This window comes from Lepidochelys kempii, chromosome 4 (assembly GCF_965140265.1).
Source record: "Lepidochelys kempii isolate rLepKem1 chromosome 4, rLepKem1.hap2, whole genome shotgun sequence".
Taxonomy (NCBI): Eukaryota; Metazoa; Chordata; order Testudines; family Cheloniidae; genus Lepidochelys; species Lepidochelys kempii.
In genome coordinates, this window is record NC_133259.1 from 128,366,191 (window position 1) to 128,389,755 (window position 23,565).

Here is a 23,565-nt window from a genome sequence, read left to right on the forward strand (position 1 = left end):
CTCCCTGTCCAGTGGGGAAAAATTCTTGTCTCTGCTCTGAATTACTGTTTCCTTCTTCCCTCTTTGGCCTTCCCAACACTCACTCCACCCACTTTAGTTCATCCAAAACCCTGCAACTAAAAGTGTCTTCCAGGTCATCTCCCTCTTGCTCAAGTGCAGTAGCCCTGAGAAGATGACTCTGTTTACAGAGCAGCTCTGACACTGAACTGAACAGCACAGGAGGTTTTTGTATTGGTCTGTATCACTGTGAGAGGGGTTTCATAGCTTTGTTGGCAGTAATAATCTCCAGCATCTTCAGCTTCAACACTGCTGATCGTGAGAGTGAAATCAGTTCCAGACCCACTGCCGCTGAACCGGGCTGGAACTCCAGATTCCAGGGTGGAAGCCCAATAAATGAGAAGCCTAGGAGCTTGCCCTGTTTTCTGCTGGTACCAGGCTAAGAGGTCAACACCCAAATCATCATCTGTAAGGCTTGAACTGGCTTTGCAGCGGATAGTGACTGTGTCACCAGGAGACACTGCCAGGGATTCTGGAGTCTGAGTTAGCACAATCTGCCCTTGGGAGTCTGAATGAATGTACAAAATAAAATGTAAGTTAATATATATTTATATATATCTCTACACACGCGCACACAGTTGATAAATGAAACAATAATGTGCCTGTATAAATATTCCCATGTGTATCATTCCGTAGTTGTCATAGCTGGTCACCTGACAGCGATGTGAATGGTGAGATTCAGATGGCTCTTTCATTCTGGCTCCTTTTACAGTTGATCACTTAGGGCTGATTCAAAGGCAATTTAAGTGAATGGAAAGATTCCCATCAACTTCAGTGGGTTTTGGTTTAGGCTCTTGTTTTTTAAATATGCTCTTTCTCTCTAACTGCCGTTAAATGTGAGAAAGACACTCAAAGCTACTGCAACGCTTAGGAATATTTAGGGTTCGATAGATAAAAATCCTAGAGCTTTTCATTTTTCTTTAAAGGATGATTTACTTTAAATTCATCCAATTGCCTCTTGGTTTGATCCTTACCCTGGATCCAGAGCACTAACAGCCAGATGAGCTGAGCCCGCGAGATCATCTTGATACGTCTGACTGGCCCGATGCTGATCAACAAGCCATAGCCAGTGGCATGGAACATTTAAACAGCTCAGAGCGACATGGGGATGTCACTTGGGTGTGAAATATACAAATTGTGGTTCAGAGATGAAAATTAGTGTCTGATGTGACAACGTGCACCAAAAGGGAAGAGGAAGGGGCCATGGATGAAGTAAGCATGGTCAGCCTGGCAGGCTGGGGAGCTCGCTTCCTTTGTGCTGAAATGTGATTTGTTGTTTTTATTATTCATTACTTCTACTGTGTTAGCACCCGAAAGCCCCAATCAGGACAAAGCCCCATACAAGCTAGGCATTGTACGAAGAAAGAAACGTGCCTGTTTCTCATTTTCTTTTCAGCTCGTCATTATTGTTTGGGTGCTGGCTTTTAATGTCCTGCACTAAAATGTGGGCAAGTCAATAGCTGCATGGCTGTGGGTCTTGAATGCTAACGTACAGTGTTTATTCTCTCTGCTTAGAGAAAGGCCTATTCTGTAGAAGTTCTTATACTGCAGGGATGAGTGCAGTATCTGAGTGCCTTCCAGGAGAGTCCATCAACTATGTGACCTACATGCTATAGCCTGGAACCAGCAGAAATCAGGACAAGCTCCCGAGTGTATGGTGCTGCATGGGGTATCTCAGAGAGCGAGAGCTTGGAAGCTGAAAGATAGTCACACAGCAGAGGGAATGCACTGGGATCTCTAGCACAGGGAGTGGCTGAGTCATTTAAATAAACTCTTTGTGAAGGTGTGGTGGGGAAGAAGGGATTTTTTTTAAAAAAAGGAGGAACTTGGAAGAAGACCGTGACCTCAGACATGCTCTCTCGGCAGAGAAAATCCCAGTGGGTACGTGCCATCCCCCTTGTCCAGCGCCGCACCCTTTTAGGGCTGCCCCTGCCTATAGGAGATTATTATCGATTACTCTAGCACGTGATATGTGCTACTACGACCACCGACATGTCATGAAATAAAACAAAATAACAAAACTTCAGACTAGAGAAGCGCATGGAGGATAGGGTCCATCAATGGCTATTAGCCAGGATGGGCAGGGCTGGTGGTGTCCCTAGCCTCTGTTTGCCAGAAGCTGGGAATGGGTGACCGGGGATGGATCATTTGATGATTACCTGTTCTGTTCATTCCCTCTGGGGCACCTGGCACTGGCCACTGTCGGAAGACAGGACACTGGACTAGATGGATCTTTGGTCTGACCCAGTATGGCTGCTCTTATGTTCTTATGCTATAATGCAGTCTGTGCAACAGCCATCTTATAAAGAGCTAGGATTGTATTTTTATTTCGATTGTTTCAGAGCAAGTTCATTCTAATTATAGAGATTTAGGGCTTGCTGCAAGGGGAGTTATTTTGGAATAACTAGTCCTGATTAGCTCTATTAGTGTGGATGCTTTTATTCCAGAAGAAGAGTGCCTTATTCTGAATTAGCGTAATCCACTGTTTTAAGAATGTCTTGTTCCAAATTAATTTATTCTGGAATAAGAGTGTCGAAATACGGCGTTAATCAGGAATAGTTAATCCCCTTTAAATTCACGCCCTACCTTATTCTGGATTAATTTTCATGTGTAGGCAAGCTATACGGGCTGCTTTCTTCTTTTAGTTACTCCAGATTTATGCCAGCACAACTATACTGAGATCTCTGTAGATTTACACCTGTGTAACTGAGAGCCGATTAGGCTTTGTTGAAAAACACGGAGTTACCCTGCCGTATCTCACTGAGGTGGTGGTGGGGTAGCGGTGGAAATGATGAGCGAGAACTGGACTGAGGTATGAGAAACCTGATGTCTCTCAGACACCAGTTTCCTTTCGACAATGCAGCAGCTGTACTGATATTGCCAAACTGCAGAGGAAGCAGCTGCTTTACTGAATGAAGGAAACTGAGGCGAGCAGGGAGGGTGTTGTATTGCTCTGTATCACTGTGACAGGGCATGACAGTAACACGGACAGTCAAAATTCAGCTGGCCCGAAAGTGGGAATTTTTCCTATAAGAATTTTGACAGGAAAATCCCCAGATTGAGAGGGGGAAAAAATTATTCCCTGCACTGAAGGAATCAATAAGTTGTGGATTCCCAGACCTGGGTGATGTTGGATCATTAAATGATCATTGTGGTCCCTTGTGGCCTTAAAGCCCATGTTGCTGTGAATATTCAGACTCTCCTGCACCCAAATGCACCACAGAGCTGCTCCCTCCCCTCTAGCAGGAGAGGAGACAACTTCTCATGCAGCCTGCCACGGTTGCCATGCTGTGTGGATCAGACTGAGTGCTGCTCTAGACTGAGGTGCATTGTTCCTGCCCTCCTGGGCTCAGACATGCCCCCTCCGCAGGCTGACCAGCCCTGGCCGCGCTAGCCCTCGGGATATTGTTCTGCTTCTCAAACATGGCAACGCTGCCATTATATGCTGAGCCCATCTTTCTGTTCTGATCCTGAAATACACAGCCAGAATTTGAGGCTGCCAGTAAGAATCACATTAGGAGGTTGAGGCAGAGAGTGAAATCATTTTAGATAGGGGGAAAAATCACATTATTCCAGCTGATGTAAAAATCCTGCTGTAGGGAAGAAAATTTCTCTTGCTGGAAACTCATCAGGATAGTGGACTTATTTTATATGTGCTTGGGGGCACTAGGAGGACAGGGGACATGTGGTGTTGAAAGGCTGAGCAAAACTTTGCCCTGAAATAAGTGTAGCAGCAGCACTAAGATGGTGACTGCAGAAAGCAGCTGTCACCCTGAACTGAATAGCACAGGCAGGTTTTTGTACTGGTCTGAATCACTGTGAGAGGGTAGCTGTGGGACTGCTGACAGTAATAATCTCCAGCATCTTCAGCTTCAACCTTACTGATTGTGAGAGTGAAATCTGTTCCAGACCCACTGCCGCTGAACCGGGCTGGGGTTCCAGGTTGTTGGGTGGAAGCAAGATAGATAAGGAGTTTAGGAGCTTGTCCCAATTTCTGCTGGTACCAGGCTAAGTATTCCTTGCCTTGGTAAGTAAGGCTTGAACTGGCTTTGCATCTGATGGTGACTCTCTCTCCTGGAGACACTGCCAGGGATTCTGGAGTCTGAGTCATCACAATGTCTGCGTTGGCATCTGAATTTATGAATAAAATGTAAATGAATACATTAGAGGTACAGTCAGTCAAACTGGACAATACTGTGCCGGGTTAAAGATTCCCAATGGCATCTTTATATAATTACTGTAGCTCATTACCTGGCCATAGTATTAAAGATTAAACTCTTTCATTCTAAATCCCTTTTTCTATTGTTCTCAGCTTCTTATATATTCTTTTTCTTTTAACGGCTGTTTAAATAGGACAAATATTCTCTGAAGTTAGTGACACTCTCTGATTAAAGCTTATGGTTTTATATGCAACCTCTCTGGATTTAGACATCTTCTTTATTAGCTCAGTCTGTTACCTCATTAGGACAGAGACTGTCTTTTCATTATGTGTCTGTACAGCGCCTAGAACAAAGGTGTCCTGATTGGGTCCTTTAGGTGCTACTGCAGTGCAAATAATTAATAATCATTTTAATTCAGGCAGTTGCCTCTTGGTTTGATCCTTACCCTGGATCCAGAGCACTAACAGCCAGATGAGTGAAGCCTGTGAGATCATCTTGATACTCCTGACTGGCCAGATGCTGATGAACAAGCCATAACAACAGACAGCAAACGTTTTATAACTGCTCACAGCAGCAGGGAAATATCACGTGGGTGGGAAGATGCAAATTTGGGTCAGGTGAAAATTCATGTGATTGGTACACGTGCACAAAAAGGGAAGGGGCCCTGGGTGAAATGGTAAATTCAATCCCTCAGGCCCTAAGCTCCTCCCTCACTTTGGACTGAAATCAGTAGGAGTTTTTGCACTGTCTTCAGTGGGTTTTTGCATCAGGTCCTCAGTGCTAATCCCCGTGTCTCCTTATTGACAGGTAGGGATCAGCACTAGTGCAGCTAGACCACAGGCTGAACCTGGTCTGTTCCTGTGCCCTGTCTCCCCCCTAGTTCCAGGGGAGAGGGAGGCAGGAAGACGGGGCCTCTGTGTCCTCTCTTCCACCTCTCTCTTCCCCAGCTCTGGGGGATGGAGAGGTTCCGTGCTGGGAGTTGTCTCCTCTCCCTCCCCATTGTTCTCCCCCAGCTCCAGGGGATGGAGAGGCAGAGCGCAGGGGCAGGGAGCCAGCCCGGTCCTAGACTCCTAGCTGAAGCCAGGGCTCTGCAGGTTGCATGCAGTGTCTAACGTAGCCTGTCAGTGTCATGCCATGTGTCCGCCACACTGGGTGGCTAGGGAGCCCTGTGAGTTGTTCCCTTGCTGCCTCTGCAGCCTTCCCAGCCCCTGGCAGCCCTGGAGCTCAGGATCTCGCTGCTTTCCCCTCCCGTGGCAGCACTGCCAATAAAGCCCTGGGCTGACCATGCGTCTCTTTTAATTCTGAAATGCTCGCACAGCGTTTATAGGGCAGTAAGTGAGAGTTACTGGTTGGGTCTGGGAATAGAATCATTTACCCTGGGGAAAAACAGGCACCTAGTTCAGGTGAGCTAAAAATCCCTGACGTCTGGAATGCGAATCTGGGCCGTGTAGTTCTTCCCGTCGGGGCTGCAGGCTGGGAGCAGTGGGAGAACAGCTGTGTCCGTGGCCCGCCCGGCCAAGCATTCATGTGCTGACCAAACCTCTGCCCCGGTATGAAGTGTGACAGCGGCACAGATAAAGTGAATGTTCAGGAAGCAGCTGTGACCCTGAACTGGAGAGCACAGGCAGGATTTCGTGCTGGTCTGTGTCACTGTGCGTGGGGTACCATAGCTTTGCTGACACTAATAACCTCCAGCGTCTTCAGTTTCTACCCTGCTGATGGAGGGTGAAACGGGAGGGTCCCGCTGCCGCTGAACCAGGCTGGGACCCAGATTGCAGGGAGGCAGCACCATAGATAATGAGTTTAGGCGCTTGTCCTGATTTCTGCTGATACCAGGCTAAGCAGTGATAGCCAGGGAAGGAGCGGCTTAAACTGGCTTTGCAGTTGATGGTAACTCATCTCCGAGTCCTGGAGACACGGACGGGCACAATCTGCCCACTGGAGCCTGAATAGGCAAGCAAAATGTATTTTAATAGAAAAAAATATTTCAATCAAACTAAATGTTGCTATATTATACTTATATTCCCATGTGCATCTTTTCCATAGTTCATCTCCTGGCTGTGATGCTGACGTTCGGCTTCAGGTGGCTCTTCCGTTCGAACTCATTTTTCAGTTACTCATTTTGGGCATGACCCAAAGCCCACTAACTCACTTCACTTCAGTGGGCTTTGGATCATTCAAGACTATGGTTTCCAAATAAGATTAATCCCTTAATTGCAGTCAAAATGTGACAGACACCTCAGAGAGTTGCACTAACTTCTGGGAGTCAAAATTCCTAAATCTTTTCATTTAATTTCTCTTCAAAGGATGACTTTATATAAAGGCATTTCCCTCTTATTTAGATCCTTATTCTGGATCAAAGACACTAACAACCTGTGAGATCACCTTGATATGTCCGGCTGGCCTGATGTTGATCAATAGTGACACAGAACACTTATTATCACGCAGAGCAGCAGCAGAAATGTCACTTGGGTGTGAAATATGCAAATTTTGATCAGATGAAAATTCCCTTCTGATCCAAAATGGATTCTAGATAGAGTCAGATTTAACCTGACTGGCCCTTGGGAGCTCCCTCACTTAGAGCAGAAAATGCATTTGTCATCGTAGTTGAAGGTGAAGTGTCCACAGCTCAAGATTACTATCAGGGGGTAGCTGTGTTAGTCTGTATCCACAAAAACAACAAGGAGTCCGGTGGTACCTTAAAGACTAACAGATTTATTTGAGCATAAGCTTTCGTGCGTAAAGACCCCACAAAAGCTTATGCTCAAATAAATCTGTTAGTCTTTAAGGTGCCACCGGACTCCTTACTATTTTATGAGAGATCACTGCTAAAATTTCAGTTTTCCGTGATCTTCCTTTGTTAGGGGAGTGGTAGCTGACTGCTATCTTCTCCCCAGCTGCTCCTTTATATTAGTTCTCACCTTAGAGACTCTATTGTAATGAGTATAATGGAGTGAGAACTTTGAGCCCGAATTTCCTGGGAGCTGCTCAACTAAATTCTTCTTCGAATGGTTGCTCATGTGTATTCCACAATAGGTGTGTGTGCTCGCCATGTGCACCGGTGCTGGAAGTTTTTCCCCTAGCAGTACCCGTAGGGGGGAGCACCCCCCCCCACGACCCCTGGAGTGGTGCCTGCCTGGCACGGTATAAGGGGGGCTGCACTCCCCCCACCCTCAGTTCCTTCTTGCCACCAGTGAAGGTGCGTCAGAACTGCTCTGCTCCAGCTTTGCTGTAGCTCGTCCACAGAACTGTTCGTTCATTCAGTGTTAGTACCTGTAGTTAGTTAGCTGTTTAGTTAGTTTAGTTAGTCAGTGAGTCCGGCCCGGGGCATGCCCCGGGGTTTAAGTCTTGCGGCTCTTATAGGCATTTTATGCCAAGAAGTGACCTGCACTCAGACTGTTTGCGCTGTTTGGGAGAAACCCATATCAGCGAAAGGTGCAAGATTTGCAAGTCGTTTAAGCCTCGGACCAAAAGAGAAAGGGACGTTAGGCTCCGGGCCATCCTGATGGAGTCAGCGCTGACCCTCGGGTGCCATCAACCAGTTGGCAATGCTCCTGGTCCACGGGGCATGCCAACAGGGACAGGATGACTCCCTCTTGGCAGCGGCACTGAGGGAAGTCTGGGAAGAGCGGCACCGAGGGAAGGTATCTGAGGCTAGGTCCATGTCAAGTTGGTCAACCACAGGGAATGGCAGGGTCAGCCAGCCCCAACCCCAAAGAACAAAGACTCTCGGAGACTGGACTCTTTTGGAAGGAAAATTTATTCATCTTCGAGCTTCCAGTTACGAGTGGTAAACCATCAGGCTCTCCTGGGCCGGTATGAATTCAATCTGTGGGGCTCCCTGCCCAAGTTTGAGGACTCCCTCCAGGAGTGCGATAGGAAGGAGTTCAGGACGCTAGTGGAGGAAGGGGCAGCAGCCCCTAGGGCATCCCTGAAGGCAGCCTCGGATGCTGCGGACACGGCCGCATGATCAATGGCCTCCGCAGTGTCCATGAGATGGGCGTCATTGCTCCTGCTCTCTGAACTGTCCAGCAAGGTGCAATCTTCCATGCAGGATCTCCCATTCACCGGGAAGGCTCTGTTTGCGGGGGAAACGGATACAAGGCTGCATGGCATGAAAGACTCCCGCACGACCCTCCGGATTCTGGGCCTCTATGTTCTGGCTCTGGCAAAACCTAAGTTCAAGCCGCAGCAGACTTCCGCCCGGGCCGCCCTCCTGAAGTATGAGGCCGCCTATAAGAAGCAGTGGGACTATAAGAGATGCCTTCAAGGGCAGTCTTGGCCTGCCCCACAGCCTGGGTCCTCCAAGGACAAGCAGGCAGGGAAAAGGCGTTTTTGATGGGATGCTCGGGGGTATCCTGCCAGTCCTCACCAGGATCCACCCCCAGTAAAGCTACCCTATTCCAACCAGTTGTGTGCTTTCCTCCTGGAATGGTCGCGGCTAACCTCGGACAAATGGGTCCTCATCACCATCTCCTGGGGTTACACCCTCCAGTTTACTTCCTCCCCGCCCAACCACCCCTACCCCCGTCCCTCTTGGGGGATCCGTCGCACAAAGCTCTGCTCGAGCAGGAGGTGGGGCAATAGAGGCAGTGCCTGAGGAGTTCATGGGCAAGGGGTATTACCCCTGTTATTTCCTTATCCCAAAGGGGGGCTCAGGCCCATCCTGGACCTGCGAGGTCTGAACCAGTACATTGTGAAACTCAAGTTCCGCATGGTCTCCCAGGCCTCCATCATCCCCTCCCTGGATCCCGGGGACTGGTATGCTGCCCTCAATCTACAGGACGTTTACTTCCACATCCACATATTTGAGTTCCACATCCACATATTTGAGGAGCACAGGCGCTTCCTCCGTTTCATGGTGGGACAGAATCATTACCAATTCATGGTCCTCCCGTTTGGTCTGTCCACTGCCCCCAGGGTGTTTACAAAATGCACGTCGGCGGTAGCGGCCTACTTCCGATGGCAGAAGGTCCAGATATTTCACTATCTGGACGAATGGCTTGTCAAGGCAACCTGCCGGTCACAGGTGAGGGATCACGTGGCGCTCCTCCTGTCCACGTGCACTGCCTTGGGCCTGTTGGTAAGCAACACCAAGTCCACGTTAGTCCTGGTCCAATGCATAGAGTTTATCGGGGCTCTCCTGGACGCAGTGTCGGCCAGGGCCTCTCTCCCCTCAAACAGATTCGAGACCCTGAAATGTCTCATCGACTCGGTCACAAGGTTCCCGGTGACAACAGCCAGGGTTTGCCTACAACTCTTGGGTCACATGTCAGTTTGCACATACATGGTCCGTCATGCCAGACTCAGGATGAGGCCCCTCCAGCTCTGGTTGGCCTCAAAGTTCTCCTAGGCCACGGACAGGATGGACAAGGTCCTCACCGTGCCGGACTCTGTGATCAGCTCCCCATGGTGGTGGTCCGCCCCAAACAACATGCCCCAAGGGGTCCCGGTCAGGGACAGGGCCCCGTCATTGGAGCTGGTGTCCGATACATCGGACCTGGGTTGGGGGGCCCATGTGGGGAACTTTCAGACCCAAGGCCTGTGGTTGGCTCAAGACCTGACCCTACGTATAAACATCAAGGAGCTCAGGGCAGTGCTGCTGGCGTGCATGGCCTTCCACTCACACCTGGAGGGCAAGGTAGTCAGGGTCCTCATGGACAACACGGCCTCGATGTTCTATATCTACAGGCAAGGTGGGGCCCGATCCTCTGCCATGAAGCCCTTGAATATATTATTTAGCTTATCAGAGAAAAATTAAGGGGTGACTCAATCTATAAATAACTATATTGGGAACAGCGTAGTTGTAGCTGTCGGTCCCAGCATATTAGAGAGACAAAGTGAGTGAAGAAATATCTTTTTTTGGGCCAACTTCTGTTGGTGAGAGAGGCAAGCTTTCAAGCCGCTCAGCGCTCTTCTTCAGGTCTGGGAAAGGTACTCCAGGCATCACAGCTACATGCAGGATGGAACAGATTGTTTAGTGTAAGTAATTAGCACATATTGTAAGGGACCATTCAAGATAGAATGGCTGTTAACATTTCTAAAGTCATAGGACAAAAAGAAGAGGTTAGTGGGTTACAGATTGTTGTAATAAACCATAAATCCAGAGTCTTTGTTCAGTCCATGATTTTTAGTGTCTAGCAGAGGTATGAATTTAAGCTCCCATAGTTGTCCTTTGAAAGTGTTGTGCAGGTTTCTTTTGAGAATGAGGACTGGTAGGTCAGACACAGAGTGATCATTTTGTGAAAAGTGTTCACCCACAGGTGATAGGGTCCTTTTGTCTTTTATCGTTTTCTTGTTTGAGTTCAGACAATCACTATGCTCTTGAATGATATCACTACAAAAGGTTTTATTCCCCGTGCTCTCCTGCTGGTAATAGCTCACCTTACCTGATCCCTCTCGTTACAGTGCGTATGGTAACACCCATTGTTTCATGTTCTCTGTGTATATAAATCTCCCCACTGTATTTTCCACTGAATGCATCCGATGAAGTGAGCTGTAGCTCACGGAAGCTCATGCTCAAATAGATTTGTTAGTCTCTAAGGTGCCACAAGTCCTCCTGTTCTTTTCACCCACAAAGTTGTTAGTGGGGCATTTAGTGCACTGGATAAAGCATACCACATGTTGTGAGAGGACCCATGGATCTTGAAAGATGTGTTGTAAGGGACATTGACCGTTGTAGCAGACGTATCTCCACTTATTCAGACTTCTCTTGGTACCAGGCTAATTAGTCAATGACTGTAGAAGTGACACTTCAGCTGGCTTTGGAGTTTGATGGTGATTCTATCTCCTGAAGACAATCTCAGGGCTTCTGGAATTTGATGCTGTCATAAATATAAAGGGAAGGGTAAACCCCTTTGAAATCCTTCCTGGCCAGGGGAAAGCTCCTCTCACCTGTAAAGGGTTAAGAAGCTAAAGGTAACCTCGCTGGCACCTGACCAAAATGACCAATGAGGAGACAAGATACTTTCAAAAGCTGGGAGGAGGGAGAGAAACAAAGGGTCTGTGTGTCTGTCTATATGCTGGTCTTTGTCGGGGATAGACCAGGAATGGAGTCTTAGAACTTTTAGTAAGTAATCTAGCTAGGTATGTGTTAGATTATGATTTCTTTAAATGGCTGAGAAAAGAATTGTGCTGAATAGAATAACTATTTCTGTCTGTGTATCTTTTTTGTAACTTAAGGTTTTGCCTAGAGGGGTTCTCTATGTTTTTGAAGCTAATTACCCTGTAAGATATCTACCATCCTGATTTTACAGGGGGGATTTCTTCATTTCTATTTACTTCTATTTTTATTAAAAGTCTTCTTGTAAGAAACTGAATGCTTTTTCATTGTTCTTAGATCCAAGGGTTTGGGTCTGTGGTCACCTATGCAAATTGGTGAGGCTTTTTATCCAACATTTTCCAGGAAAGGGCGGGGGGTGCAAGTGTTGGGAGGATTGTTCATTGTTCTTAAGATCCAAGGGTCTGGGTCTGTAGTCACCTAGGCAAATTGGTGAGGCTTTTTACCAAACCTTGTCCAGGAAGTGGGGTGCAAGGTTTTGGGAAGTATTTTGGGGGGAAGGACGCGTCCAAACAACTCTTCCCCAGTAACCAGTATTAGTTTGGTGGTGGTAGCGGCCAGTCCAAGGACAACGGGTGTAATATTTTGTACCTTGGGGAAGTTTTGACCTAAGCTGGTAAAGATAAGCTTAGGAGGTTTTTCATGCAGGTCCCCACATCTGTACCCTAGAGTTCAGAGTGGGGGAGGAACCTTGACATGGTGGCATAGTGGTGGGATTAACCTGAAATCATTTTGTGGCCAAGCAGAGACAAAAGGGGATTATCTTTGTGAATTGCAGGTTTTCTTTGCCTGGAGGCAGGGTACTTAACTCCTGCAGGGAAATTCACAGTCTTCCAACTCAGAGGTTTTTTTTCCTTCCTAAAAGTAAATAGGGGGTGTGTGTTCTACCCATTTGCTTTTTCTTTGGGCTGGGTAAGCAGGTTTCCAAGTAGTTGGAGGTTTTTTGCTTTAATTTGGGCCCAGAGCAGAGACAAGGGAATTGTCTTTTTCTGTAGGCTGACAATCACTATCAGAGAATAGGTATTCTATTCCAGCACAGCAAAATTTTACAGCCAAGTTTTGTTTATTTCTAAACCTCGGGTGTAAAGTTAGTTAAAAACAGAGAGGTTAGAATGACAAAATCCGCAGCTCGACTACAGCTCGAATTAGCCAAATTTCAGGCTGAGGAAAGACAAAGGGAACATGAAAGACAGATAGAACTCATGCGGCTGAAGAAGGAACAAGAAAGGGAGGCAGCGAGAGAAGCAGAACACCACCAAGCGGCTGCTCACAGGAGAGCTATGGAAGCAAGGGACAAAGAACTGGAGGAGAAGGAAAAAGAGAGGAAGTATGTGGAGGAGATGGAGAAGATAAAGGCTCAGCAGAATATCCCAACAAACCCTAGTAATCCTTCTCCAAGTACCACTTCCCATCCCAGAAAGTTCCCCACCTACAAGGCAGGTGATGATACTGAGGCCTTCTTAGAAAACTTCGAAAGGGCCTGCCTTGGGTACAACATCTCTACTGACCAATACATGGTAGAGCTGAGGCCGCAGCTCAGTGGACCCTTAGCTGAGGTGGCAGCTGAAATGCCTAAAGAACACATGAACAAGTATGAACTGTTTAAATCCAAGGCGAGAGTCAGAATGGGGATAACACCCGAGCAGTCTCGTCGGAGGTTCTGAGCCCTAAGGTGGAAACCAGACATGTCATTTACCCGACATGCCTACCACATTGTGAAACATTGGGATGCCTGGATATCAGGAGCAAGTGTTGAATCTCCAGTAAATTTGCCCTTCCTAATGCAAATGGAACAATTCTTAGAGGGTGTTCCTGCGGAAATAGAAAGATACATCCTAGATGGGAAACCCAAAACTGTAATCGAGGCAGGAGAGATTGGAGCCAGATGGATGGAGGTGGCAGAGAAGAAGAAAACTGGTTGCAGTTGGAGCGGAGACCAGAAGGGACCACCCCAGACCACACCCTATTACCGGGGGCCGCCCAAGGCCCCACCTACCTCCCAAAGAACCCTCCAGACCCCTTATCGTCCCACCACCCCATTCTCCAGCAACCCACCTCGCCCCAGTGACCCGTCAGATGGACGATGTTTTAAATGTAACGAGCTGGGGCATGTAAAGTCCAACTGCCCCAAGAACCCCTCTAGGCAAAACCTTAAGTTACAAAAAAGATACACAGTCAGAAATAGTTATTCTATTCAGCACAATTCTTTTCTCAGCCATTTAAAGAAATCATAATCTAACACATACCTAGCTAGATTACTTACTAAAAGTTCTAAGATTCCATTCCTGGTCTATCCCCGGTAAAGACCAGCATATAGACAGACACACAGACCCTTTGTTTCTCTCCCTCCTCCCAGCTTTTGAAAGTATCTTGTCTCCTCATTGGTCATTTTGGTCAGGTGCCAGCGAGGTTACCTTTAGCTTCTTAACCCTTTACAGGTGAGAGGAGCTTTCCCCTGGCCAGGAAGGATTTCAAAGGGGTTTACCCTTCCCTTTATATTTAGGACAGATGCATGACAGTGTCTCTACTCGAGTCCAAATATGCAAACAAAGCCTAAATAAAGATGGATGATGCACTTCAGCCAATAAAATAAGCAGTACTGAGTTTCCGTTCACAATTTGTATCTGTATTTTTGAACTATCATTTTCTTAATCTAATGTAAATTCACAGGATTGGAATCAAATCTGCAAATAAATTTTTAAAGAATGTCACTGGTTTGATATTAGTGACAAATGATAGACTTGACATTTTGCCCTTTGAAGTTTGTGCCCTATTCATGTTGGCACTTGCCTTGGATTCAGAACTCTAACAAGCAGATGAACTGAAGCTTTGAGATCATCTTTATGCATCTGAGCTGTCCAGTGCTGATCAATTAACCAGGTAGATTGAAACTCATTTATAACTGCTCAGAGCAGAGCAACAGGGAAAGATTGCTCTGTTATCTGTTTGCAGAGCACTTTGTTCAAGGCTCTTTGTCACATGCTTAGCCTGTAGATGCACAGGGACAGATTCTATGACAACAAAATATAAGTAACACCCATTAAAATCAATGGGACTGATTCTGATCTCGTATGCTGGTTAAAGCCATGATAACTTATTTGAAATCAGTGGAGCTAAACAAGTATAAGAAAGATCAGAATTGGGCCAGGTAAGCATTCCCAGTAGCCTGCCGAGGAGAATAGTGAATTTGTACTTCAGAATGTGTGCAGTGATTAACTCTCCCTGAGTGAGCTATCCGGAATTTCAGATGGTTCAGTTTATAGGTTAAATGCTGCCATCTGTGGGCCATTATGTGGAAGTTCACTTTCATTAATTCAGTGACTTGCTGTGCTATATAGTTTTCAGAGTAGCAGCCGTGTTAGTCTGTATCCGCAAAAAGAAAAGGAGGACTTGTGGCACCTTAGAGACTAACCAATTTATTTGAGCATAAGCTTTCGTGAGCTGTGCATCCGATGAAGTGAGCTGTAGCTCACAAAAGCTCATGCTCAAATAAATTGGTTAGTCTCTAAGGTGCCACAAGTCCTCCTTTTCTTTTTGTGCTATATAGTGTTGGTTGAAAAACCAGAATTTCCATCCAGTGGGAAATTCTGACATTTCTTGATTTTTTGTTTGTTGGCAATAAGAACAAAAATTCAATCTGAAATTATTTTGCACAATGAAATGCTTGAAAACATCAAAACAATATAATTAAAAATAATGGATCATCAGCATTTGTCTCCTGTCTGAGTGGCACCTGGCAGATGCCTCATGTGTTCTTAGGGGCTATGAAAGTGTTGTGCAATGTTATTGATCTAGCTCTGTATGGGAAGCTGCTATTCTGTGGTTTCTGCTCAGGCAGGTAATGTGCAGCTTTGAATGCTTTGTGTATCATTTGATTTTGTAAACTCAGTGAGGAGGGGCTGGGAATACATTGTAATGCAGCCTTTAGCAGCAAGACACTGCGATAGCAGAGACTGATTGACCATGTAGTTAATCTCCCTATTGATGCTAGTCTCAGCTGCATCTGATGGAGGTTGCCCTGGAAATGATGAGAGAGAGAGATGGACTGTGCACCTGAATTGACACAGACCCCTCTGTTGCCTTTTGAGAGGTCAGCAGTTACATTGGTCCTGTGAGGTGATATATAGGAAGCAATTATCACAGTGAGCATCAGAACAGGGAGGGTCCTTCCCAATCTTTGGGGGACTCCCACACCTTGCTGGTAGGTGGATACTGAGATCATTTATTCCCAATGAACCTTAAAAAATAGGGACAAGCCCCCACCCCAAACTCTGCAGGTATGTAAAGAAACAAAAGCAATGAAAAAGAGAAACCCATCCCTGTCCGTCTGGCCTGGAGGTTCTGGGATGGGAGAGGAATAGGAGTCTGGGTGGAGAGGCAGAGAATAGGAAATGACTCCACTGTGCTGAGCTCCCCACAAAGCTGCATCTCTTCCCTGCTGGGGCCCTCGCCACGGCATCACCAAGCAGCCCCTTTACCTTGGAGACACTTTCCACTAGTGTTTAGTCATCACCCTTGTTGTACAGGCCCACTATCTGCTCTAGTGGGGAGAGAGCTGGGGGTATAACTCACTGCATGGCCTGTTGTGTGTGGGCTGGATAATGGGGAACTCAATTTCTGTCCTCTGGGCTGGACCCTGCAGACCTGCAGTGTTTTCGGTGGAGCTGGCAGCGGGGCAGAGGCATTCATTTTATTATTCTGTGGGCTGCTGTCCCCATACTATTGTTTCAGCTCATGCAGGCAACATGCTGCTGGGGACGCTTTATAATCCTTTACGTCTCCGTGAGAAGGTGCTGGGGTTGTATTGGAACATCCCGCCTTTAAGAGCAGCATACTCCCCTAGCACAGACTAAGTGTAAAGTAAGGAAAATCTCCCAGTTGATTGTTGTTCCCGCTGTATCTCACTGGGGGACACTGGAAATGAGAGGACTGGACAGTGGGCTGAGAAGTCTTGTGACTGGCAGACCATTTGTTCCCTTCTGAGAGGACAGCAGTTGCACTAATGTTGTCTCCTCACACAGGAAGCAGCTGTAACACTGAAGAACAGAAATGGCCCAGAGCAGGCTGGTTTTATACTGGTCTGTGTCATTGGACAGACTTGTCTCCAATAATAATTTTCAGTAGTATCAACTTCAACCTTGCTGATCGTAAAAGTGAAATTAATCCCAGACCCTCTGCAGAGGGACATTTGGAAACACCATGGAGAAGGGGCTTAGGGACTTCTCCTGATTTCAGTTCATACCGGGCCATGGAGTTTCCAGTATCAGAACTAACTTTGTAGTTGGTAGTGGCCGTGTCTCCTGGGTACACAAAGGATCCTGGAATCTTGAGTCACCACAGCCTCGCCCCTGGAGTCCTCTGAAACAACGGAATATAAGTGACTACACAGCGTATGGATTGTCAGTTAAACTAAATAATCTTCAGTGTTTGTAAAATTTCCATGTGCCTCCTCTCATACTGATTATAACTCCTCGCTGGGCTGTAACGCTAATGTTAAGTTCCATGCCCTCTACGCCTTTTTCAACTGATCATAACTTTCTCAAACCCTTTTAAAAAAAAAAGCTGCAGTTTAAAATAAGACAAAATTTTCCAGAAATCAGTGTCACTCCCTGAATGTTTGGGGTTTGCTATAGAACATGTCTAGATTATTAATTTTTTTCAGTGGATCATTGTAGTCTTAATCCATTTCCCTTTGGTTTTACCCTTACATTGGATCCAGATCACGAACAGCCAGATGAACCGATCCTCTGAGATCATCTTGATATGTCTGATTGGCCTGGTTGCAGATCAGATAACTGGTAACACTGACATGGGATGAGACATTCATAACAGCTCCGGAGAACAGGGAAATGTCACTTGTATGTGAAATATACAGATTTGATTCAGAGATGAAAATTCACTTCTGATCAAAAACGTGCACAAAATGGGCAAAAACATGCACAAAAACATGCTGACCCTGGGCAGTTCCCTAACTCTGTGTTGAAATGCACCCTAATCAATGGCAACCTGAATAAATATCCTTGGTTCATCAATGTGGCTTGGGTGTCCCTTACTGTACTATATATCTGTGCCCAAACTCCATATAAATGGTGAGTTCCTATCTGTTATGGGTAAAGCCTGAGTAGCTCATCAGTGCCAACCCTTGCACGTCCTTACCTACACCTAGGAATCAGCACAAGTGCATCTACCTGAATTCCTGGCCATCAAGGGTCAATTAGAGCTGTTCCCAAGTGGACACTAGGACTTGCAGGAGTTTTCTCTGCATAAGGAAGTGGAACCTATGGTGACAGAATTTTCCCCCCTCCAGCATCACTTCATGCACTCAGCTCCCCTCTTGTATCTGCAGCCTGGAGTGAGGAGCCTGCAGGTCAAGACTTATCCCAGGACCCAGCCCAAGGGATTGACATGCAGGGGTCCCATTCACTGTGTGATTGTCTAAAGCAGGGGTGGCCAACCTGAGCCTGAGAAGGAGCCAGAATTTACCAATGTACGTTGCCAAAGAGCCACAGTAATATGTCAGCAGCCCCCCATCCACTCCCCAGCACCTCCCACCTGCTGGCAGCCCCCACCAATCAGCGCCTACTCCCCCCTGCCCACTGCAATGAGCTGTTTCAAGTGTGCAGAAGGCTATGGGGGCGGAGTGGGGAGGAACGAGGGCATGCAGGGCTCAGTGGAAGGGGCAGAGGCCTTGGGGGAAGGGGTGGAGTGGGGGCAGAGCAGGGGGTTGAGCAGTGAGCACCCCCCAGCACATTGGAAGTTAGCATCTATAGCTCCAGCCCTGGAATCAGTGCCTCGGTAAGGAGCCGCATATTACCCTCTGAAGAGCCGTATGTGGCTCCGGAGCCACAGGTTGACCACCCCTGATCTAAGGGAAGCACGTATTAACTGAGCAAAAGACACTAACCAGCAGGGAAGTGCTTATACTGGTCACTGTGAGAGGGTAGCTCCAGGGCTGGATTACGACACAGTCACTTTAGGTCCATGCCCAGGGACCCAGCTAATGTGTTTGTATTTTAAAATGGTAAGTGGATGACCCTGGTAACTATAGGCCAGTTAGACTTACTTTGATCCTGTGCAAAATCATGGAATGGTTGAAATAGGATTCATTCAATTAAAAATAAAGGATGGTAGGATATTTAGTACCTGTCAACATGGTTTTATAGAAAATAGGTCTTATTACAACAATTGGTTGTTTTTTGGTGAGTTAAGTTTGGTTGATAAAGGTAACTGTTGACATATTATCCTTAGACGTCTTGAAGGCATTGGACTTAGTTCCTTAGACAGTCTGATTAAACAAAAAAGCACTAAACAAAATCAGCGTAGCATGTACACGGATTAAAACCTGGTTAACCGATATATCTCTAAACGTACTTGTTAAAGGCAAATCATCATCCAATGGGGGTATTTCTAATAGAGTCCCCTGAGAATCTGTTCTTGGCTTATTGCTGTTCAACATCTCTATCAATGATCTGGAAGAAAATACAAATTATTGTTAAATTTGGCAGATGACAGATTGGTGAAGTGGTAAATAATGAGGATAGAACAGTTATATCTTGATAAACTGGATTCATGCTAATATGTTTTAGTATAGCCAAATGCAAGGCCCTACATCTAGGAACAAAGAATGTAGGTCATGTTTCCGAGATGGGGGATTGTATCCTGACAAGCAGTGACGCTGAAAAAAATGTAAGTGTCACAGTGGATAAGGAATGGGTATGAACTCCCACTGTGATGCTGTGGCTGAACTGATTAGCCTGATCATTGGATGAATAAACAGGAGAATATCAATTAGCTGCACAGAAGCTGGTGTTATCTCTGTAGTAGAAGTATCATTCATACAATAGTGTGTCCAGTTCTGGAGTGTATGCTTTTTGAAGGATATTGAAAAACTTGAAAGGGTTCAGAAAGCAACCACAACAATGACTGGAGATCTGGTAAACCTGCCTTTTCAGTGAAATAGTTAGGAAGTGTAATCTATTTAGTTTATCCAAGAAAAGGTATGAGATGACTTGCTTACAGTGTTGAAGTACCTACATGGAGAGAAGATTTCAGGTAGAAGACTTTTTAATTAACAAAGACATTAAAGATCCAAATGTTAGTAGCTGAAGCTGGTTAAATTCAAGCAATTTTTAAATAATGAAGATAATTAACCACTGGAATAACTTGTATAGGGATGTGATGGATACTCCATTACTTAGTCTTTAAATCAAGACAGAGAGTGAGATTTTCAAGAGTACTTTGAAAATTGTGCCCAGATGTCTTTATAAAGAGATGCTATAGCTCAAACAGAGGTTATTGGATTTATACTTGGTGAAAATCTATGGCTTGAAGGCCATAATGGCCCCTTCTGGTCTTAACATCTGTGAATCTATATCTCATTCAGTATTGTAAGCTCACTGAGAAAGTGCTAGGATTGTATCATAATGTCAGCCTTTAAGAGCCACACACCTCGGAGACTAAGTGTAAAGTAATAGACCCCCCTGTTAAATCATGCCTTGACTGTAAATTTAGGGAGAGAATTGGACATTGCAGTAAAAGTCTCAAAGCCTGATAGACACCAGCTGCCTTTTGAGATGGTAGTAGCTGTACTGATTCAGTCACTATACAGGAAACAGTGGTTACAGTGAGGAACAGACATAGCTCAGAGCAGGGAGGTTTTTGTACTGGTCTGTGTCACTGTGAGAGGTGAGCTCCAGCTTTGCTGACAATAATAATCTCCAGCATCATCCGCTTCCACCCGGCTGATTGTGAATGTGTAGTCAGTGCCAGACCCACTGCCACTGAAGCGGTCTGGGATCCCAGAGGGGCGGGTGGAAGCGCTGTAGATAAGGAGCTTAGGAGCTTGCCCTGATTTCTGTTGGTACCAGGCCATGTAGCCACTAACACTGGAACTGGCTTTGCAGTTGATGGTGACTCTGTCTCCTGGAGACACGGCCAGGGATTCTGGAGTCTGAGTCAGCACAATGTCCGCACTGGAATCTGCATGTGGAACATATAATTAAAATTAATAAAATATAACAGCAATCAAAAGCAGTAATATTCAGCAAACCAAAACTTTCACTCTCCGGTCTATAATATTCATGTAAACCCCTAAATTGCACTCAGGCTTCCATATGCTGTGAATGGAATTAAGCTATATTGTCATTTTGATAAAGAATTTTGTATCATTTTAAATGTCATTGTTTTAAGCCAGTCTCCCTCCTGTTGTTTTTACCATGAATCCACAGCAGGAGCCAGAGAAGCTGAGTCCGTGAGATCATCTTGCTGTTTCTAGAGTGACAGACACTGAGTTCAGAACCACAGGGTGTAACATTTATATCGGCTCCGATATGTGCAGGGGACTGTCAAGCAGTGTGGAAATATGCAAAACACTCCAGTCAAAATATGCAAAACAGCCCCTCCACGTAACCATACATCCCCTGGGCCAGAACCCACCAGCTGTTCAGAAAGGGGTTGGCAGGAGGAGTTGTCGGAGCATTTCACTCAGTGCTGGCTCCCTGGGAACCTTTCCCATTAAACACCAGGAGAGAGTTGATCTGTTTTGAGTGAGAGCTTGAAATGTTTTAAGCCGTGACATAAGGAGTACTTTAAAAAGTTGGGAAAACCTTTTAGGACAGATCCAGTGATGCTGGTGGCCAAATATGTAAATTACCCTCTTTTGTGCAAGTGACGCTGCTTATTACCTCAAGGGGATTCACACAGGACAGGTGTTCTCCTGCTGTGACCTTCCTTCCAGGCTCCTGCCTGGAGTGGGCAGCTTTAAAATGCATTGGGGGCTACATGAGGACTCTGCTGATGGAAACTGATGAGGGGCCTATTTTGACTATCCTGTCCTGCCCAGCACCAGCCACTCTTTGGGGTGCAGTGGTCCCCTTTGGATATCCAACCATAGGGGAGGTTACAGCCACTTTGTATTGCTGTGACCTGGTCTCCTGGTGGAATTGCTATTGCAGGGACTAATCCTGGGCATACCTGGAGCAATTCTAGCCCTTAAAATCCCCTTCAGAGTCCATTGCTGTCTGATAAACTCAACCTTTTTGCCACCTACCCAGGCTGTACCTTTGTCCTGTACAATCTTAGCACCTGAGTCCTCCCTACAGGGATCTGGATGCTGATAACGCAGTTGGGTGGAGCTCAGTGGAAGGAAATCCCAGCCAAGCCACCAGCACCTCCAAAGTTAGTAAAGTTTGGATAAATTCTCCAATCCCAACCTCTGCCCTTAGCCCTAAAAATGTCAAATGCCCTTGTGAACCTGGCATTTACTTATTTTCTCCCTCAAAGGCCCCATGTTGCTGTGACCTTCCCTCTCCAGAGGAAGGCTGGATGCAGCCAATAACTCCAGTTTGTTATTCTAAGTAGCCAGTAGAATGGATTGTGAGAAAGTAACATGAGTTGTTCCTTCATTCCAGAAGGTGAGCTTGATTCCTCTTCAACCCTGCTAGCCTCTGCCAGGTCTGCAGTTCAGGACCTCGGTTCAGATTTTCCACACTATAACATTGCCCATAAAACACTGAGAGGCGCGCTCTCTCTTAAATACTCAGACAGAACAACAAGAAAGAATTATTTTGGTGAATTGGGAGCAAAATCATTTATGCAGGACAAAAGCCCCCCAATTCAGCTGTTGCCAATATAAACCTCTATTGAAATAAACGTCTCTAGCAGCAAACTTGTTTGGCAGGACAATATACTGAACTGTATTTGTATTGTTAGGGCAGGTGTCACTAGTGGCATTGTTACATATAGTCTTTCAAGTTGTTTTTCTTCATGTGTGAGCAAATGTTCAGTTTGGGGAAGATATGCTGTACTGTTGTTTTGGTTAGGCAGAGTTCTGAGGAAAAGAAGCTGAAGGAACAGCAGGAGAATTTCCTCTATCTCAGTGTCTGATTAGAGTAAATTCTTGAGGCAGGTTTGCTCCCTCAGATATGGGCATTTGTCTTGGGATGAGATTCCTGAAAGAGGGGTTTGACTGCATGCTCTCTTTGATCATCTCTGTTCCATGCGAATAAAAGAAGTTATACTTAGTATCCTTAGACTCCACATCGCTGATTTTTTCCTCTGTTGAGAAAAATGCAAGGCCCAGTCATCTGCTAGTACTTGGCAGAGGGTCAACACTGACGTCAGCACTGGGGCCCTGGTGTTGGGAAAGAGACATAAGTACAGTAGTATAGAAGGTTAGCAGTGAGAGCAGAGGAGCCTGTGTAGTGCTGTAAGACTGATCAAAACATTGTCTGAAATCTAGTGTAGTAATTATCCTGTATAGGAAGCAGCTGTTACACTGACAAGAACCATGGGGAGGTTTTAGTATTGGACTGTAACGCTGTGAGAGTTGACAATAATAGGCTCTAATAACAAGGCTCTTGCCTTGTTGACAATAATAATCTCCAGCATCTTCAGCTTCAACCCTGCTGATTGTGAGGGTATAATCAGTGCCAGATCCACTGCTGCTGAACCGGGCTGGGACCCCGGATTGTAGGTAGGTAGCAGCATAGATAAGAAGCTTCGGAGCTTGTCCTGATTTCTGTTGGTACCAGGCTAGTAAGTGAGAGCTACCACTGGTGAGGCTTGAACTGGCTCTGCAGTTGATGGTGACTCTGTCTCCTGGAGACACGGCCAGGGATTCTGGAGTCTGAGTCAGCACAATCTGTGCATTGGAGTCTGAATTAACAAACAGAATATGTTAGTATATACATGGGTAGTATCTCTCCGCATAGTCTCTCTCACTAGTTTATAAATTTAGAGTCAATAAATATAATCAATAGCATAGTTAATCAAAATACATATTTTATTTTAAATGTATTTTCATGGGCCTCTTTCCCTACTTATGAATATTTATCTTCTGACAGTGACGCTAACATTAAGTTTGAGCTGGTTCTTTCATTCCAAGTTGTTTTCAATTGGTTGTATTTTTCTCAAACTTGTTTTTTCTTAGTTGAAGTTAGGAGACATTCGTTTCAGAAGTTACTGGCATTAACTGAGGCATATGCATGTATCACTATATAACATTTGTATAGCTATTAAGATTTGCTTTGGCTTATTGTAGCTTAACTGATCCAGCACCCACTTCATTTGATTCTTACCCTGAACCCAGAGCACTAACAGCCAGATGAGCTGAGCCTGAGAGATCATCTTCAAGCCTCTGACTGGGCCCGGGTTGATCAACAATCTGTCATGAGTGCCAAGGAACATTTATAACAGCACAGAGCTGCGGGACAGTGTCACTTGGGTGAGCAATGTGCAAACTTAGTTCAGAGATGAAAATTCCCAGCTGACATAAAAACATGCAGAAAA

The 23,565-nt window shown here is 45.8% G+C and overlaps 1 gene segment (V, D, J or C); it reads right to left on the reverse strand.

The window, feature by feature from the left end:
- The window catches only part of LOC140910042 (Ig kappa chain V-III region MOPC 321-like), a 48,985-nt gene extending 25,582 nt beyond the window's left edge, over window positions 1-23,403 (reverse strand). The window contains 2 exon segments of the V gene segment in view: window positions 19,955-20,256; window positions 23,355-23,403. Coding sequence covers window positions 19,955-20,256; window positions 23,355-23,403 — 351 coding nt within the window.
- Between the last annotated feature and the right edge of the window lie 162 nt (window positions 23,404-23,565).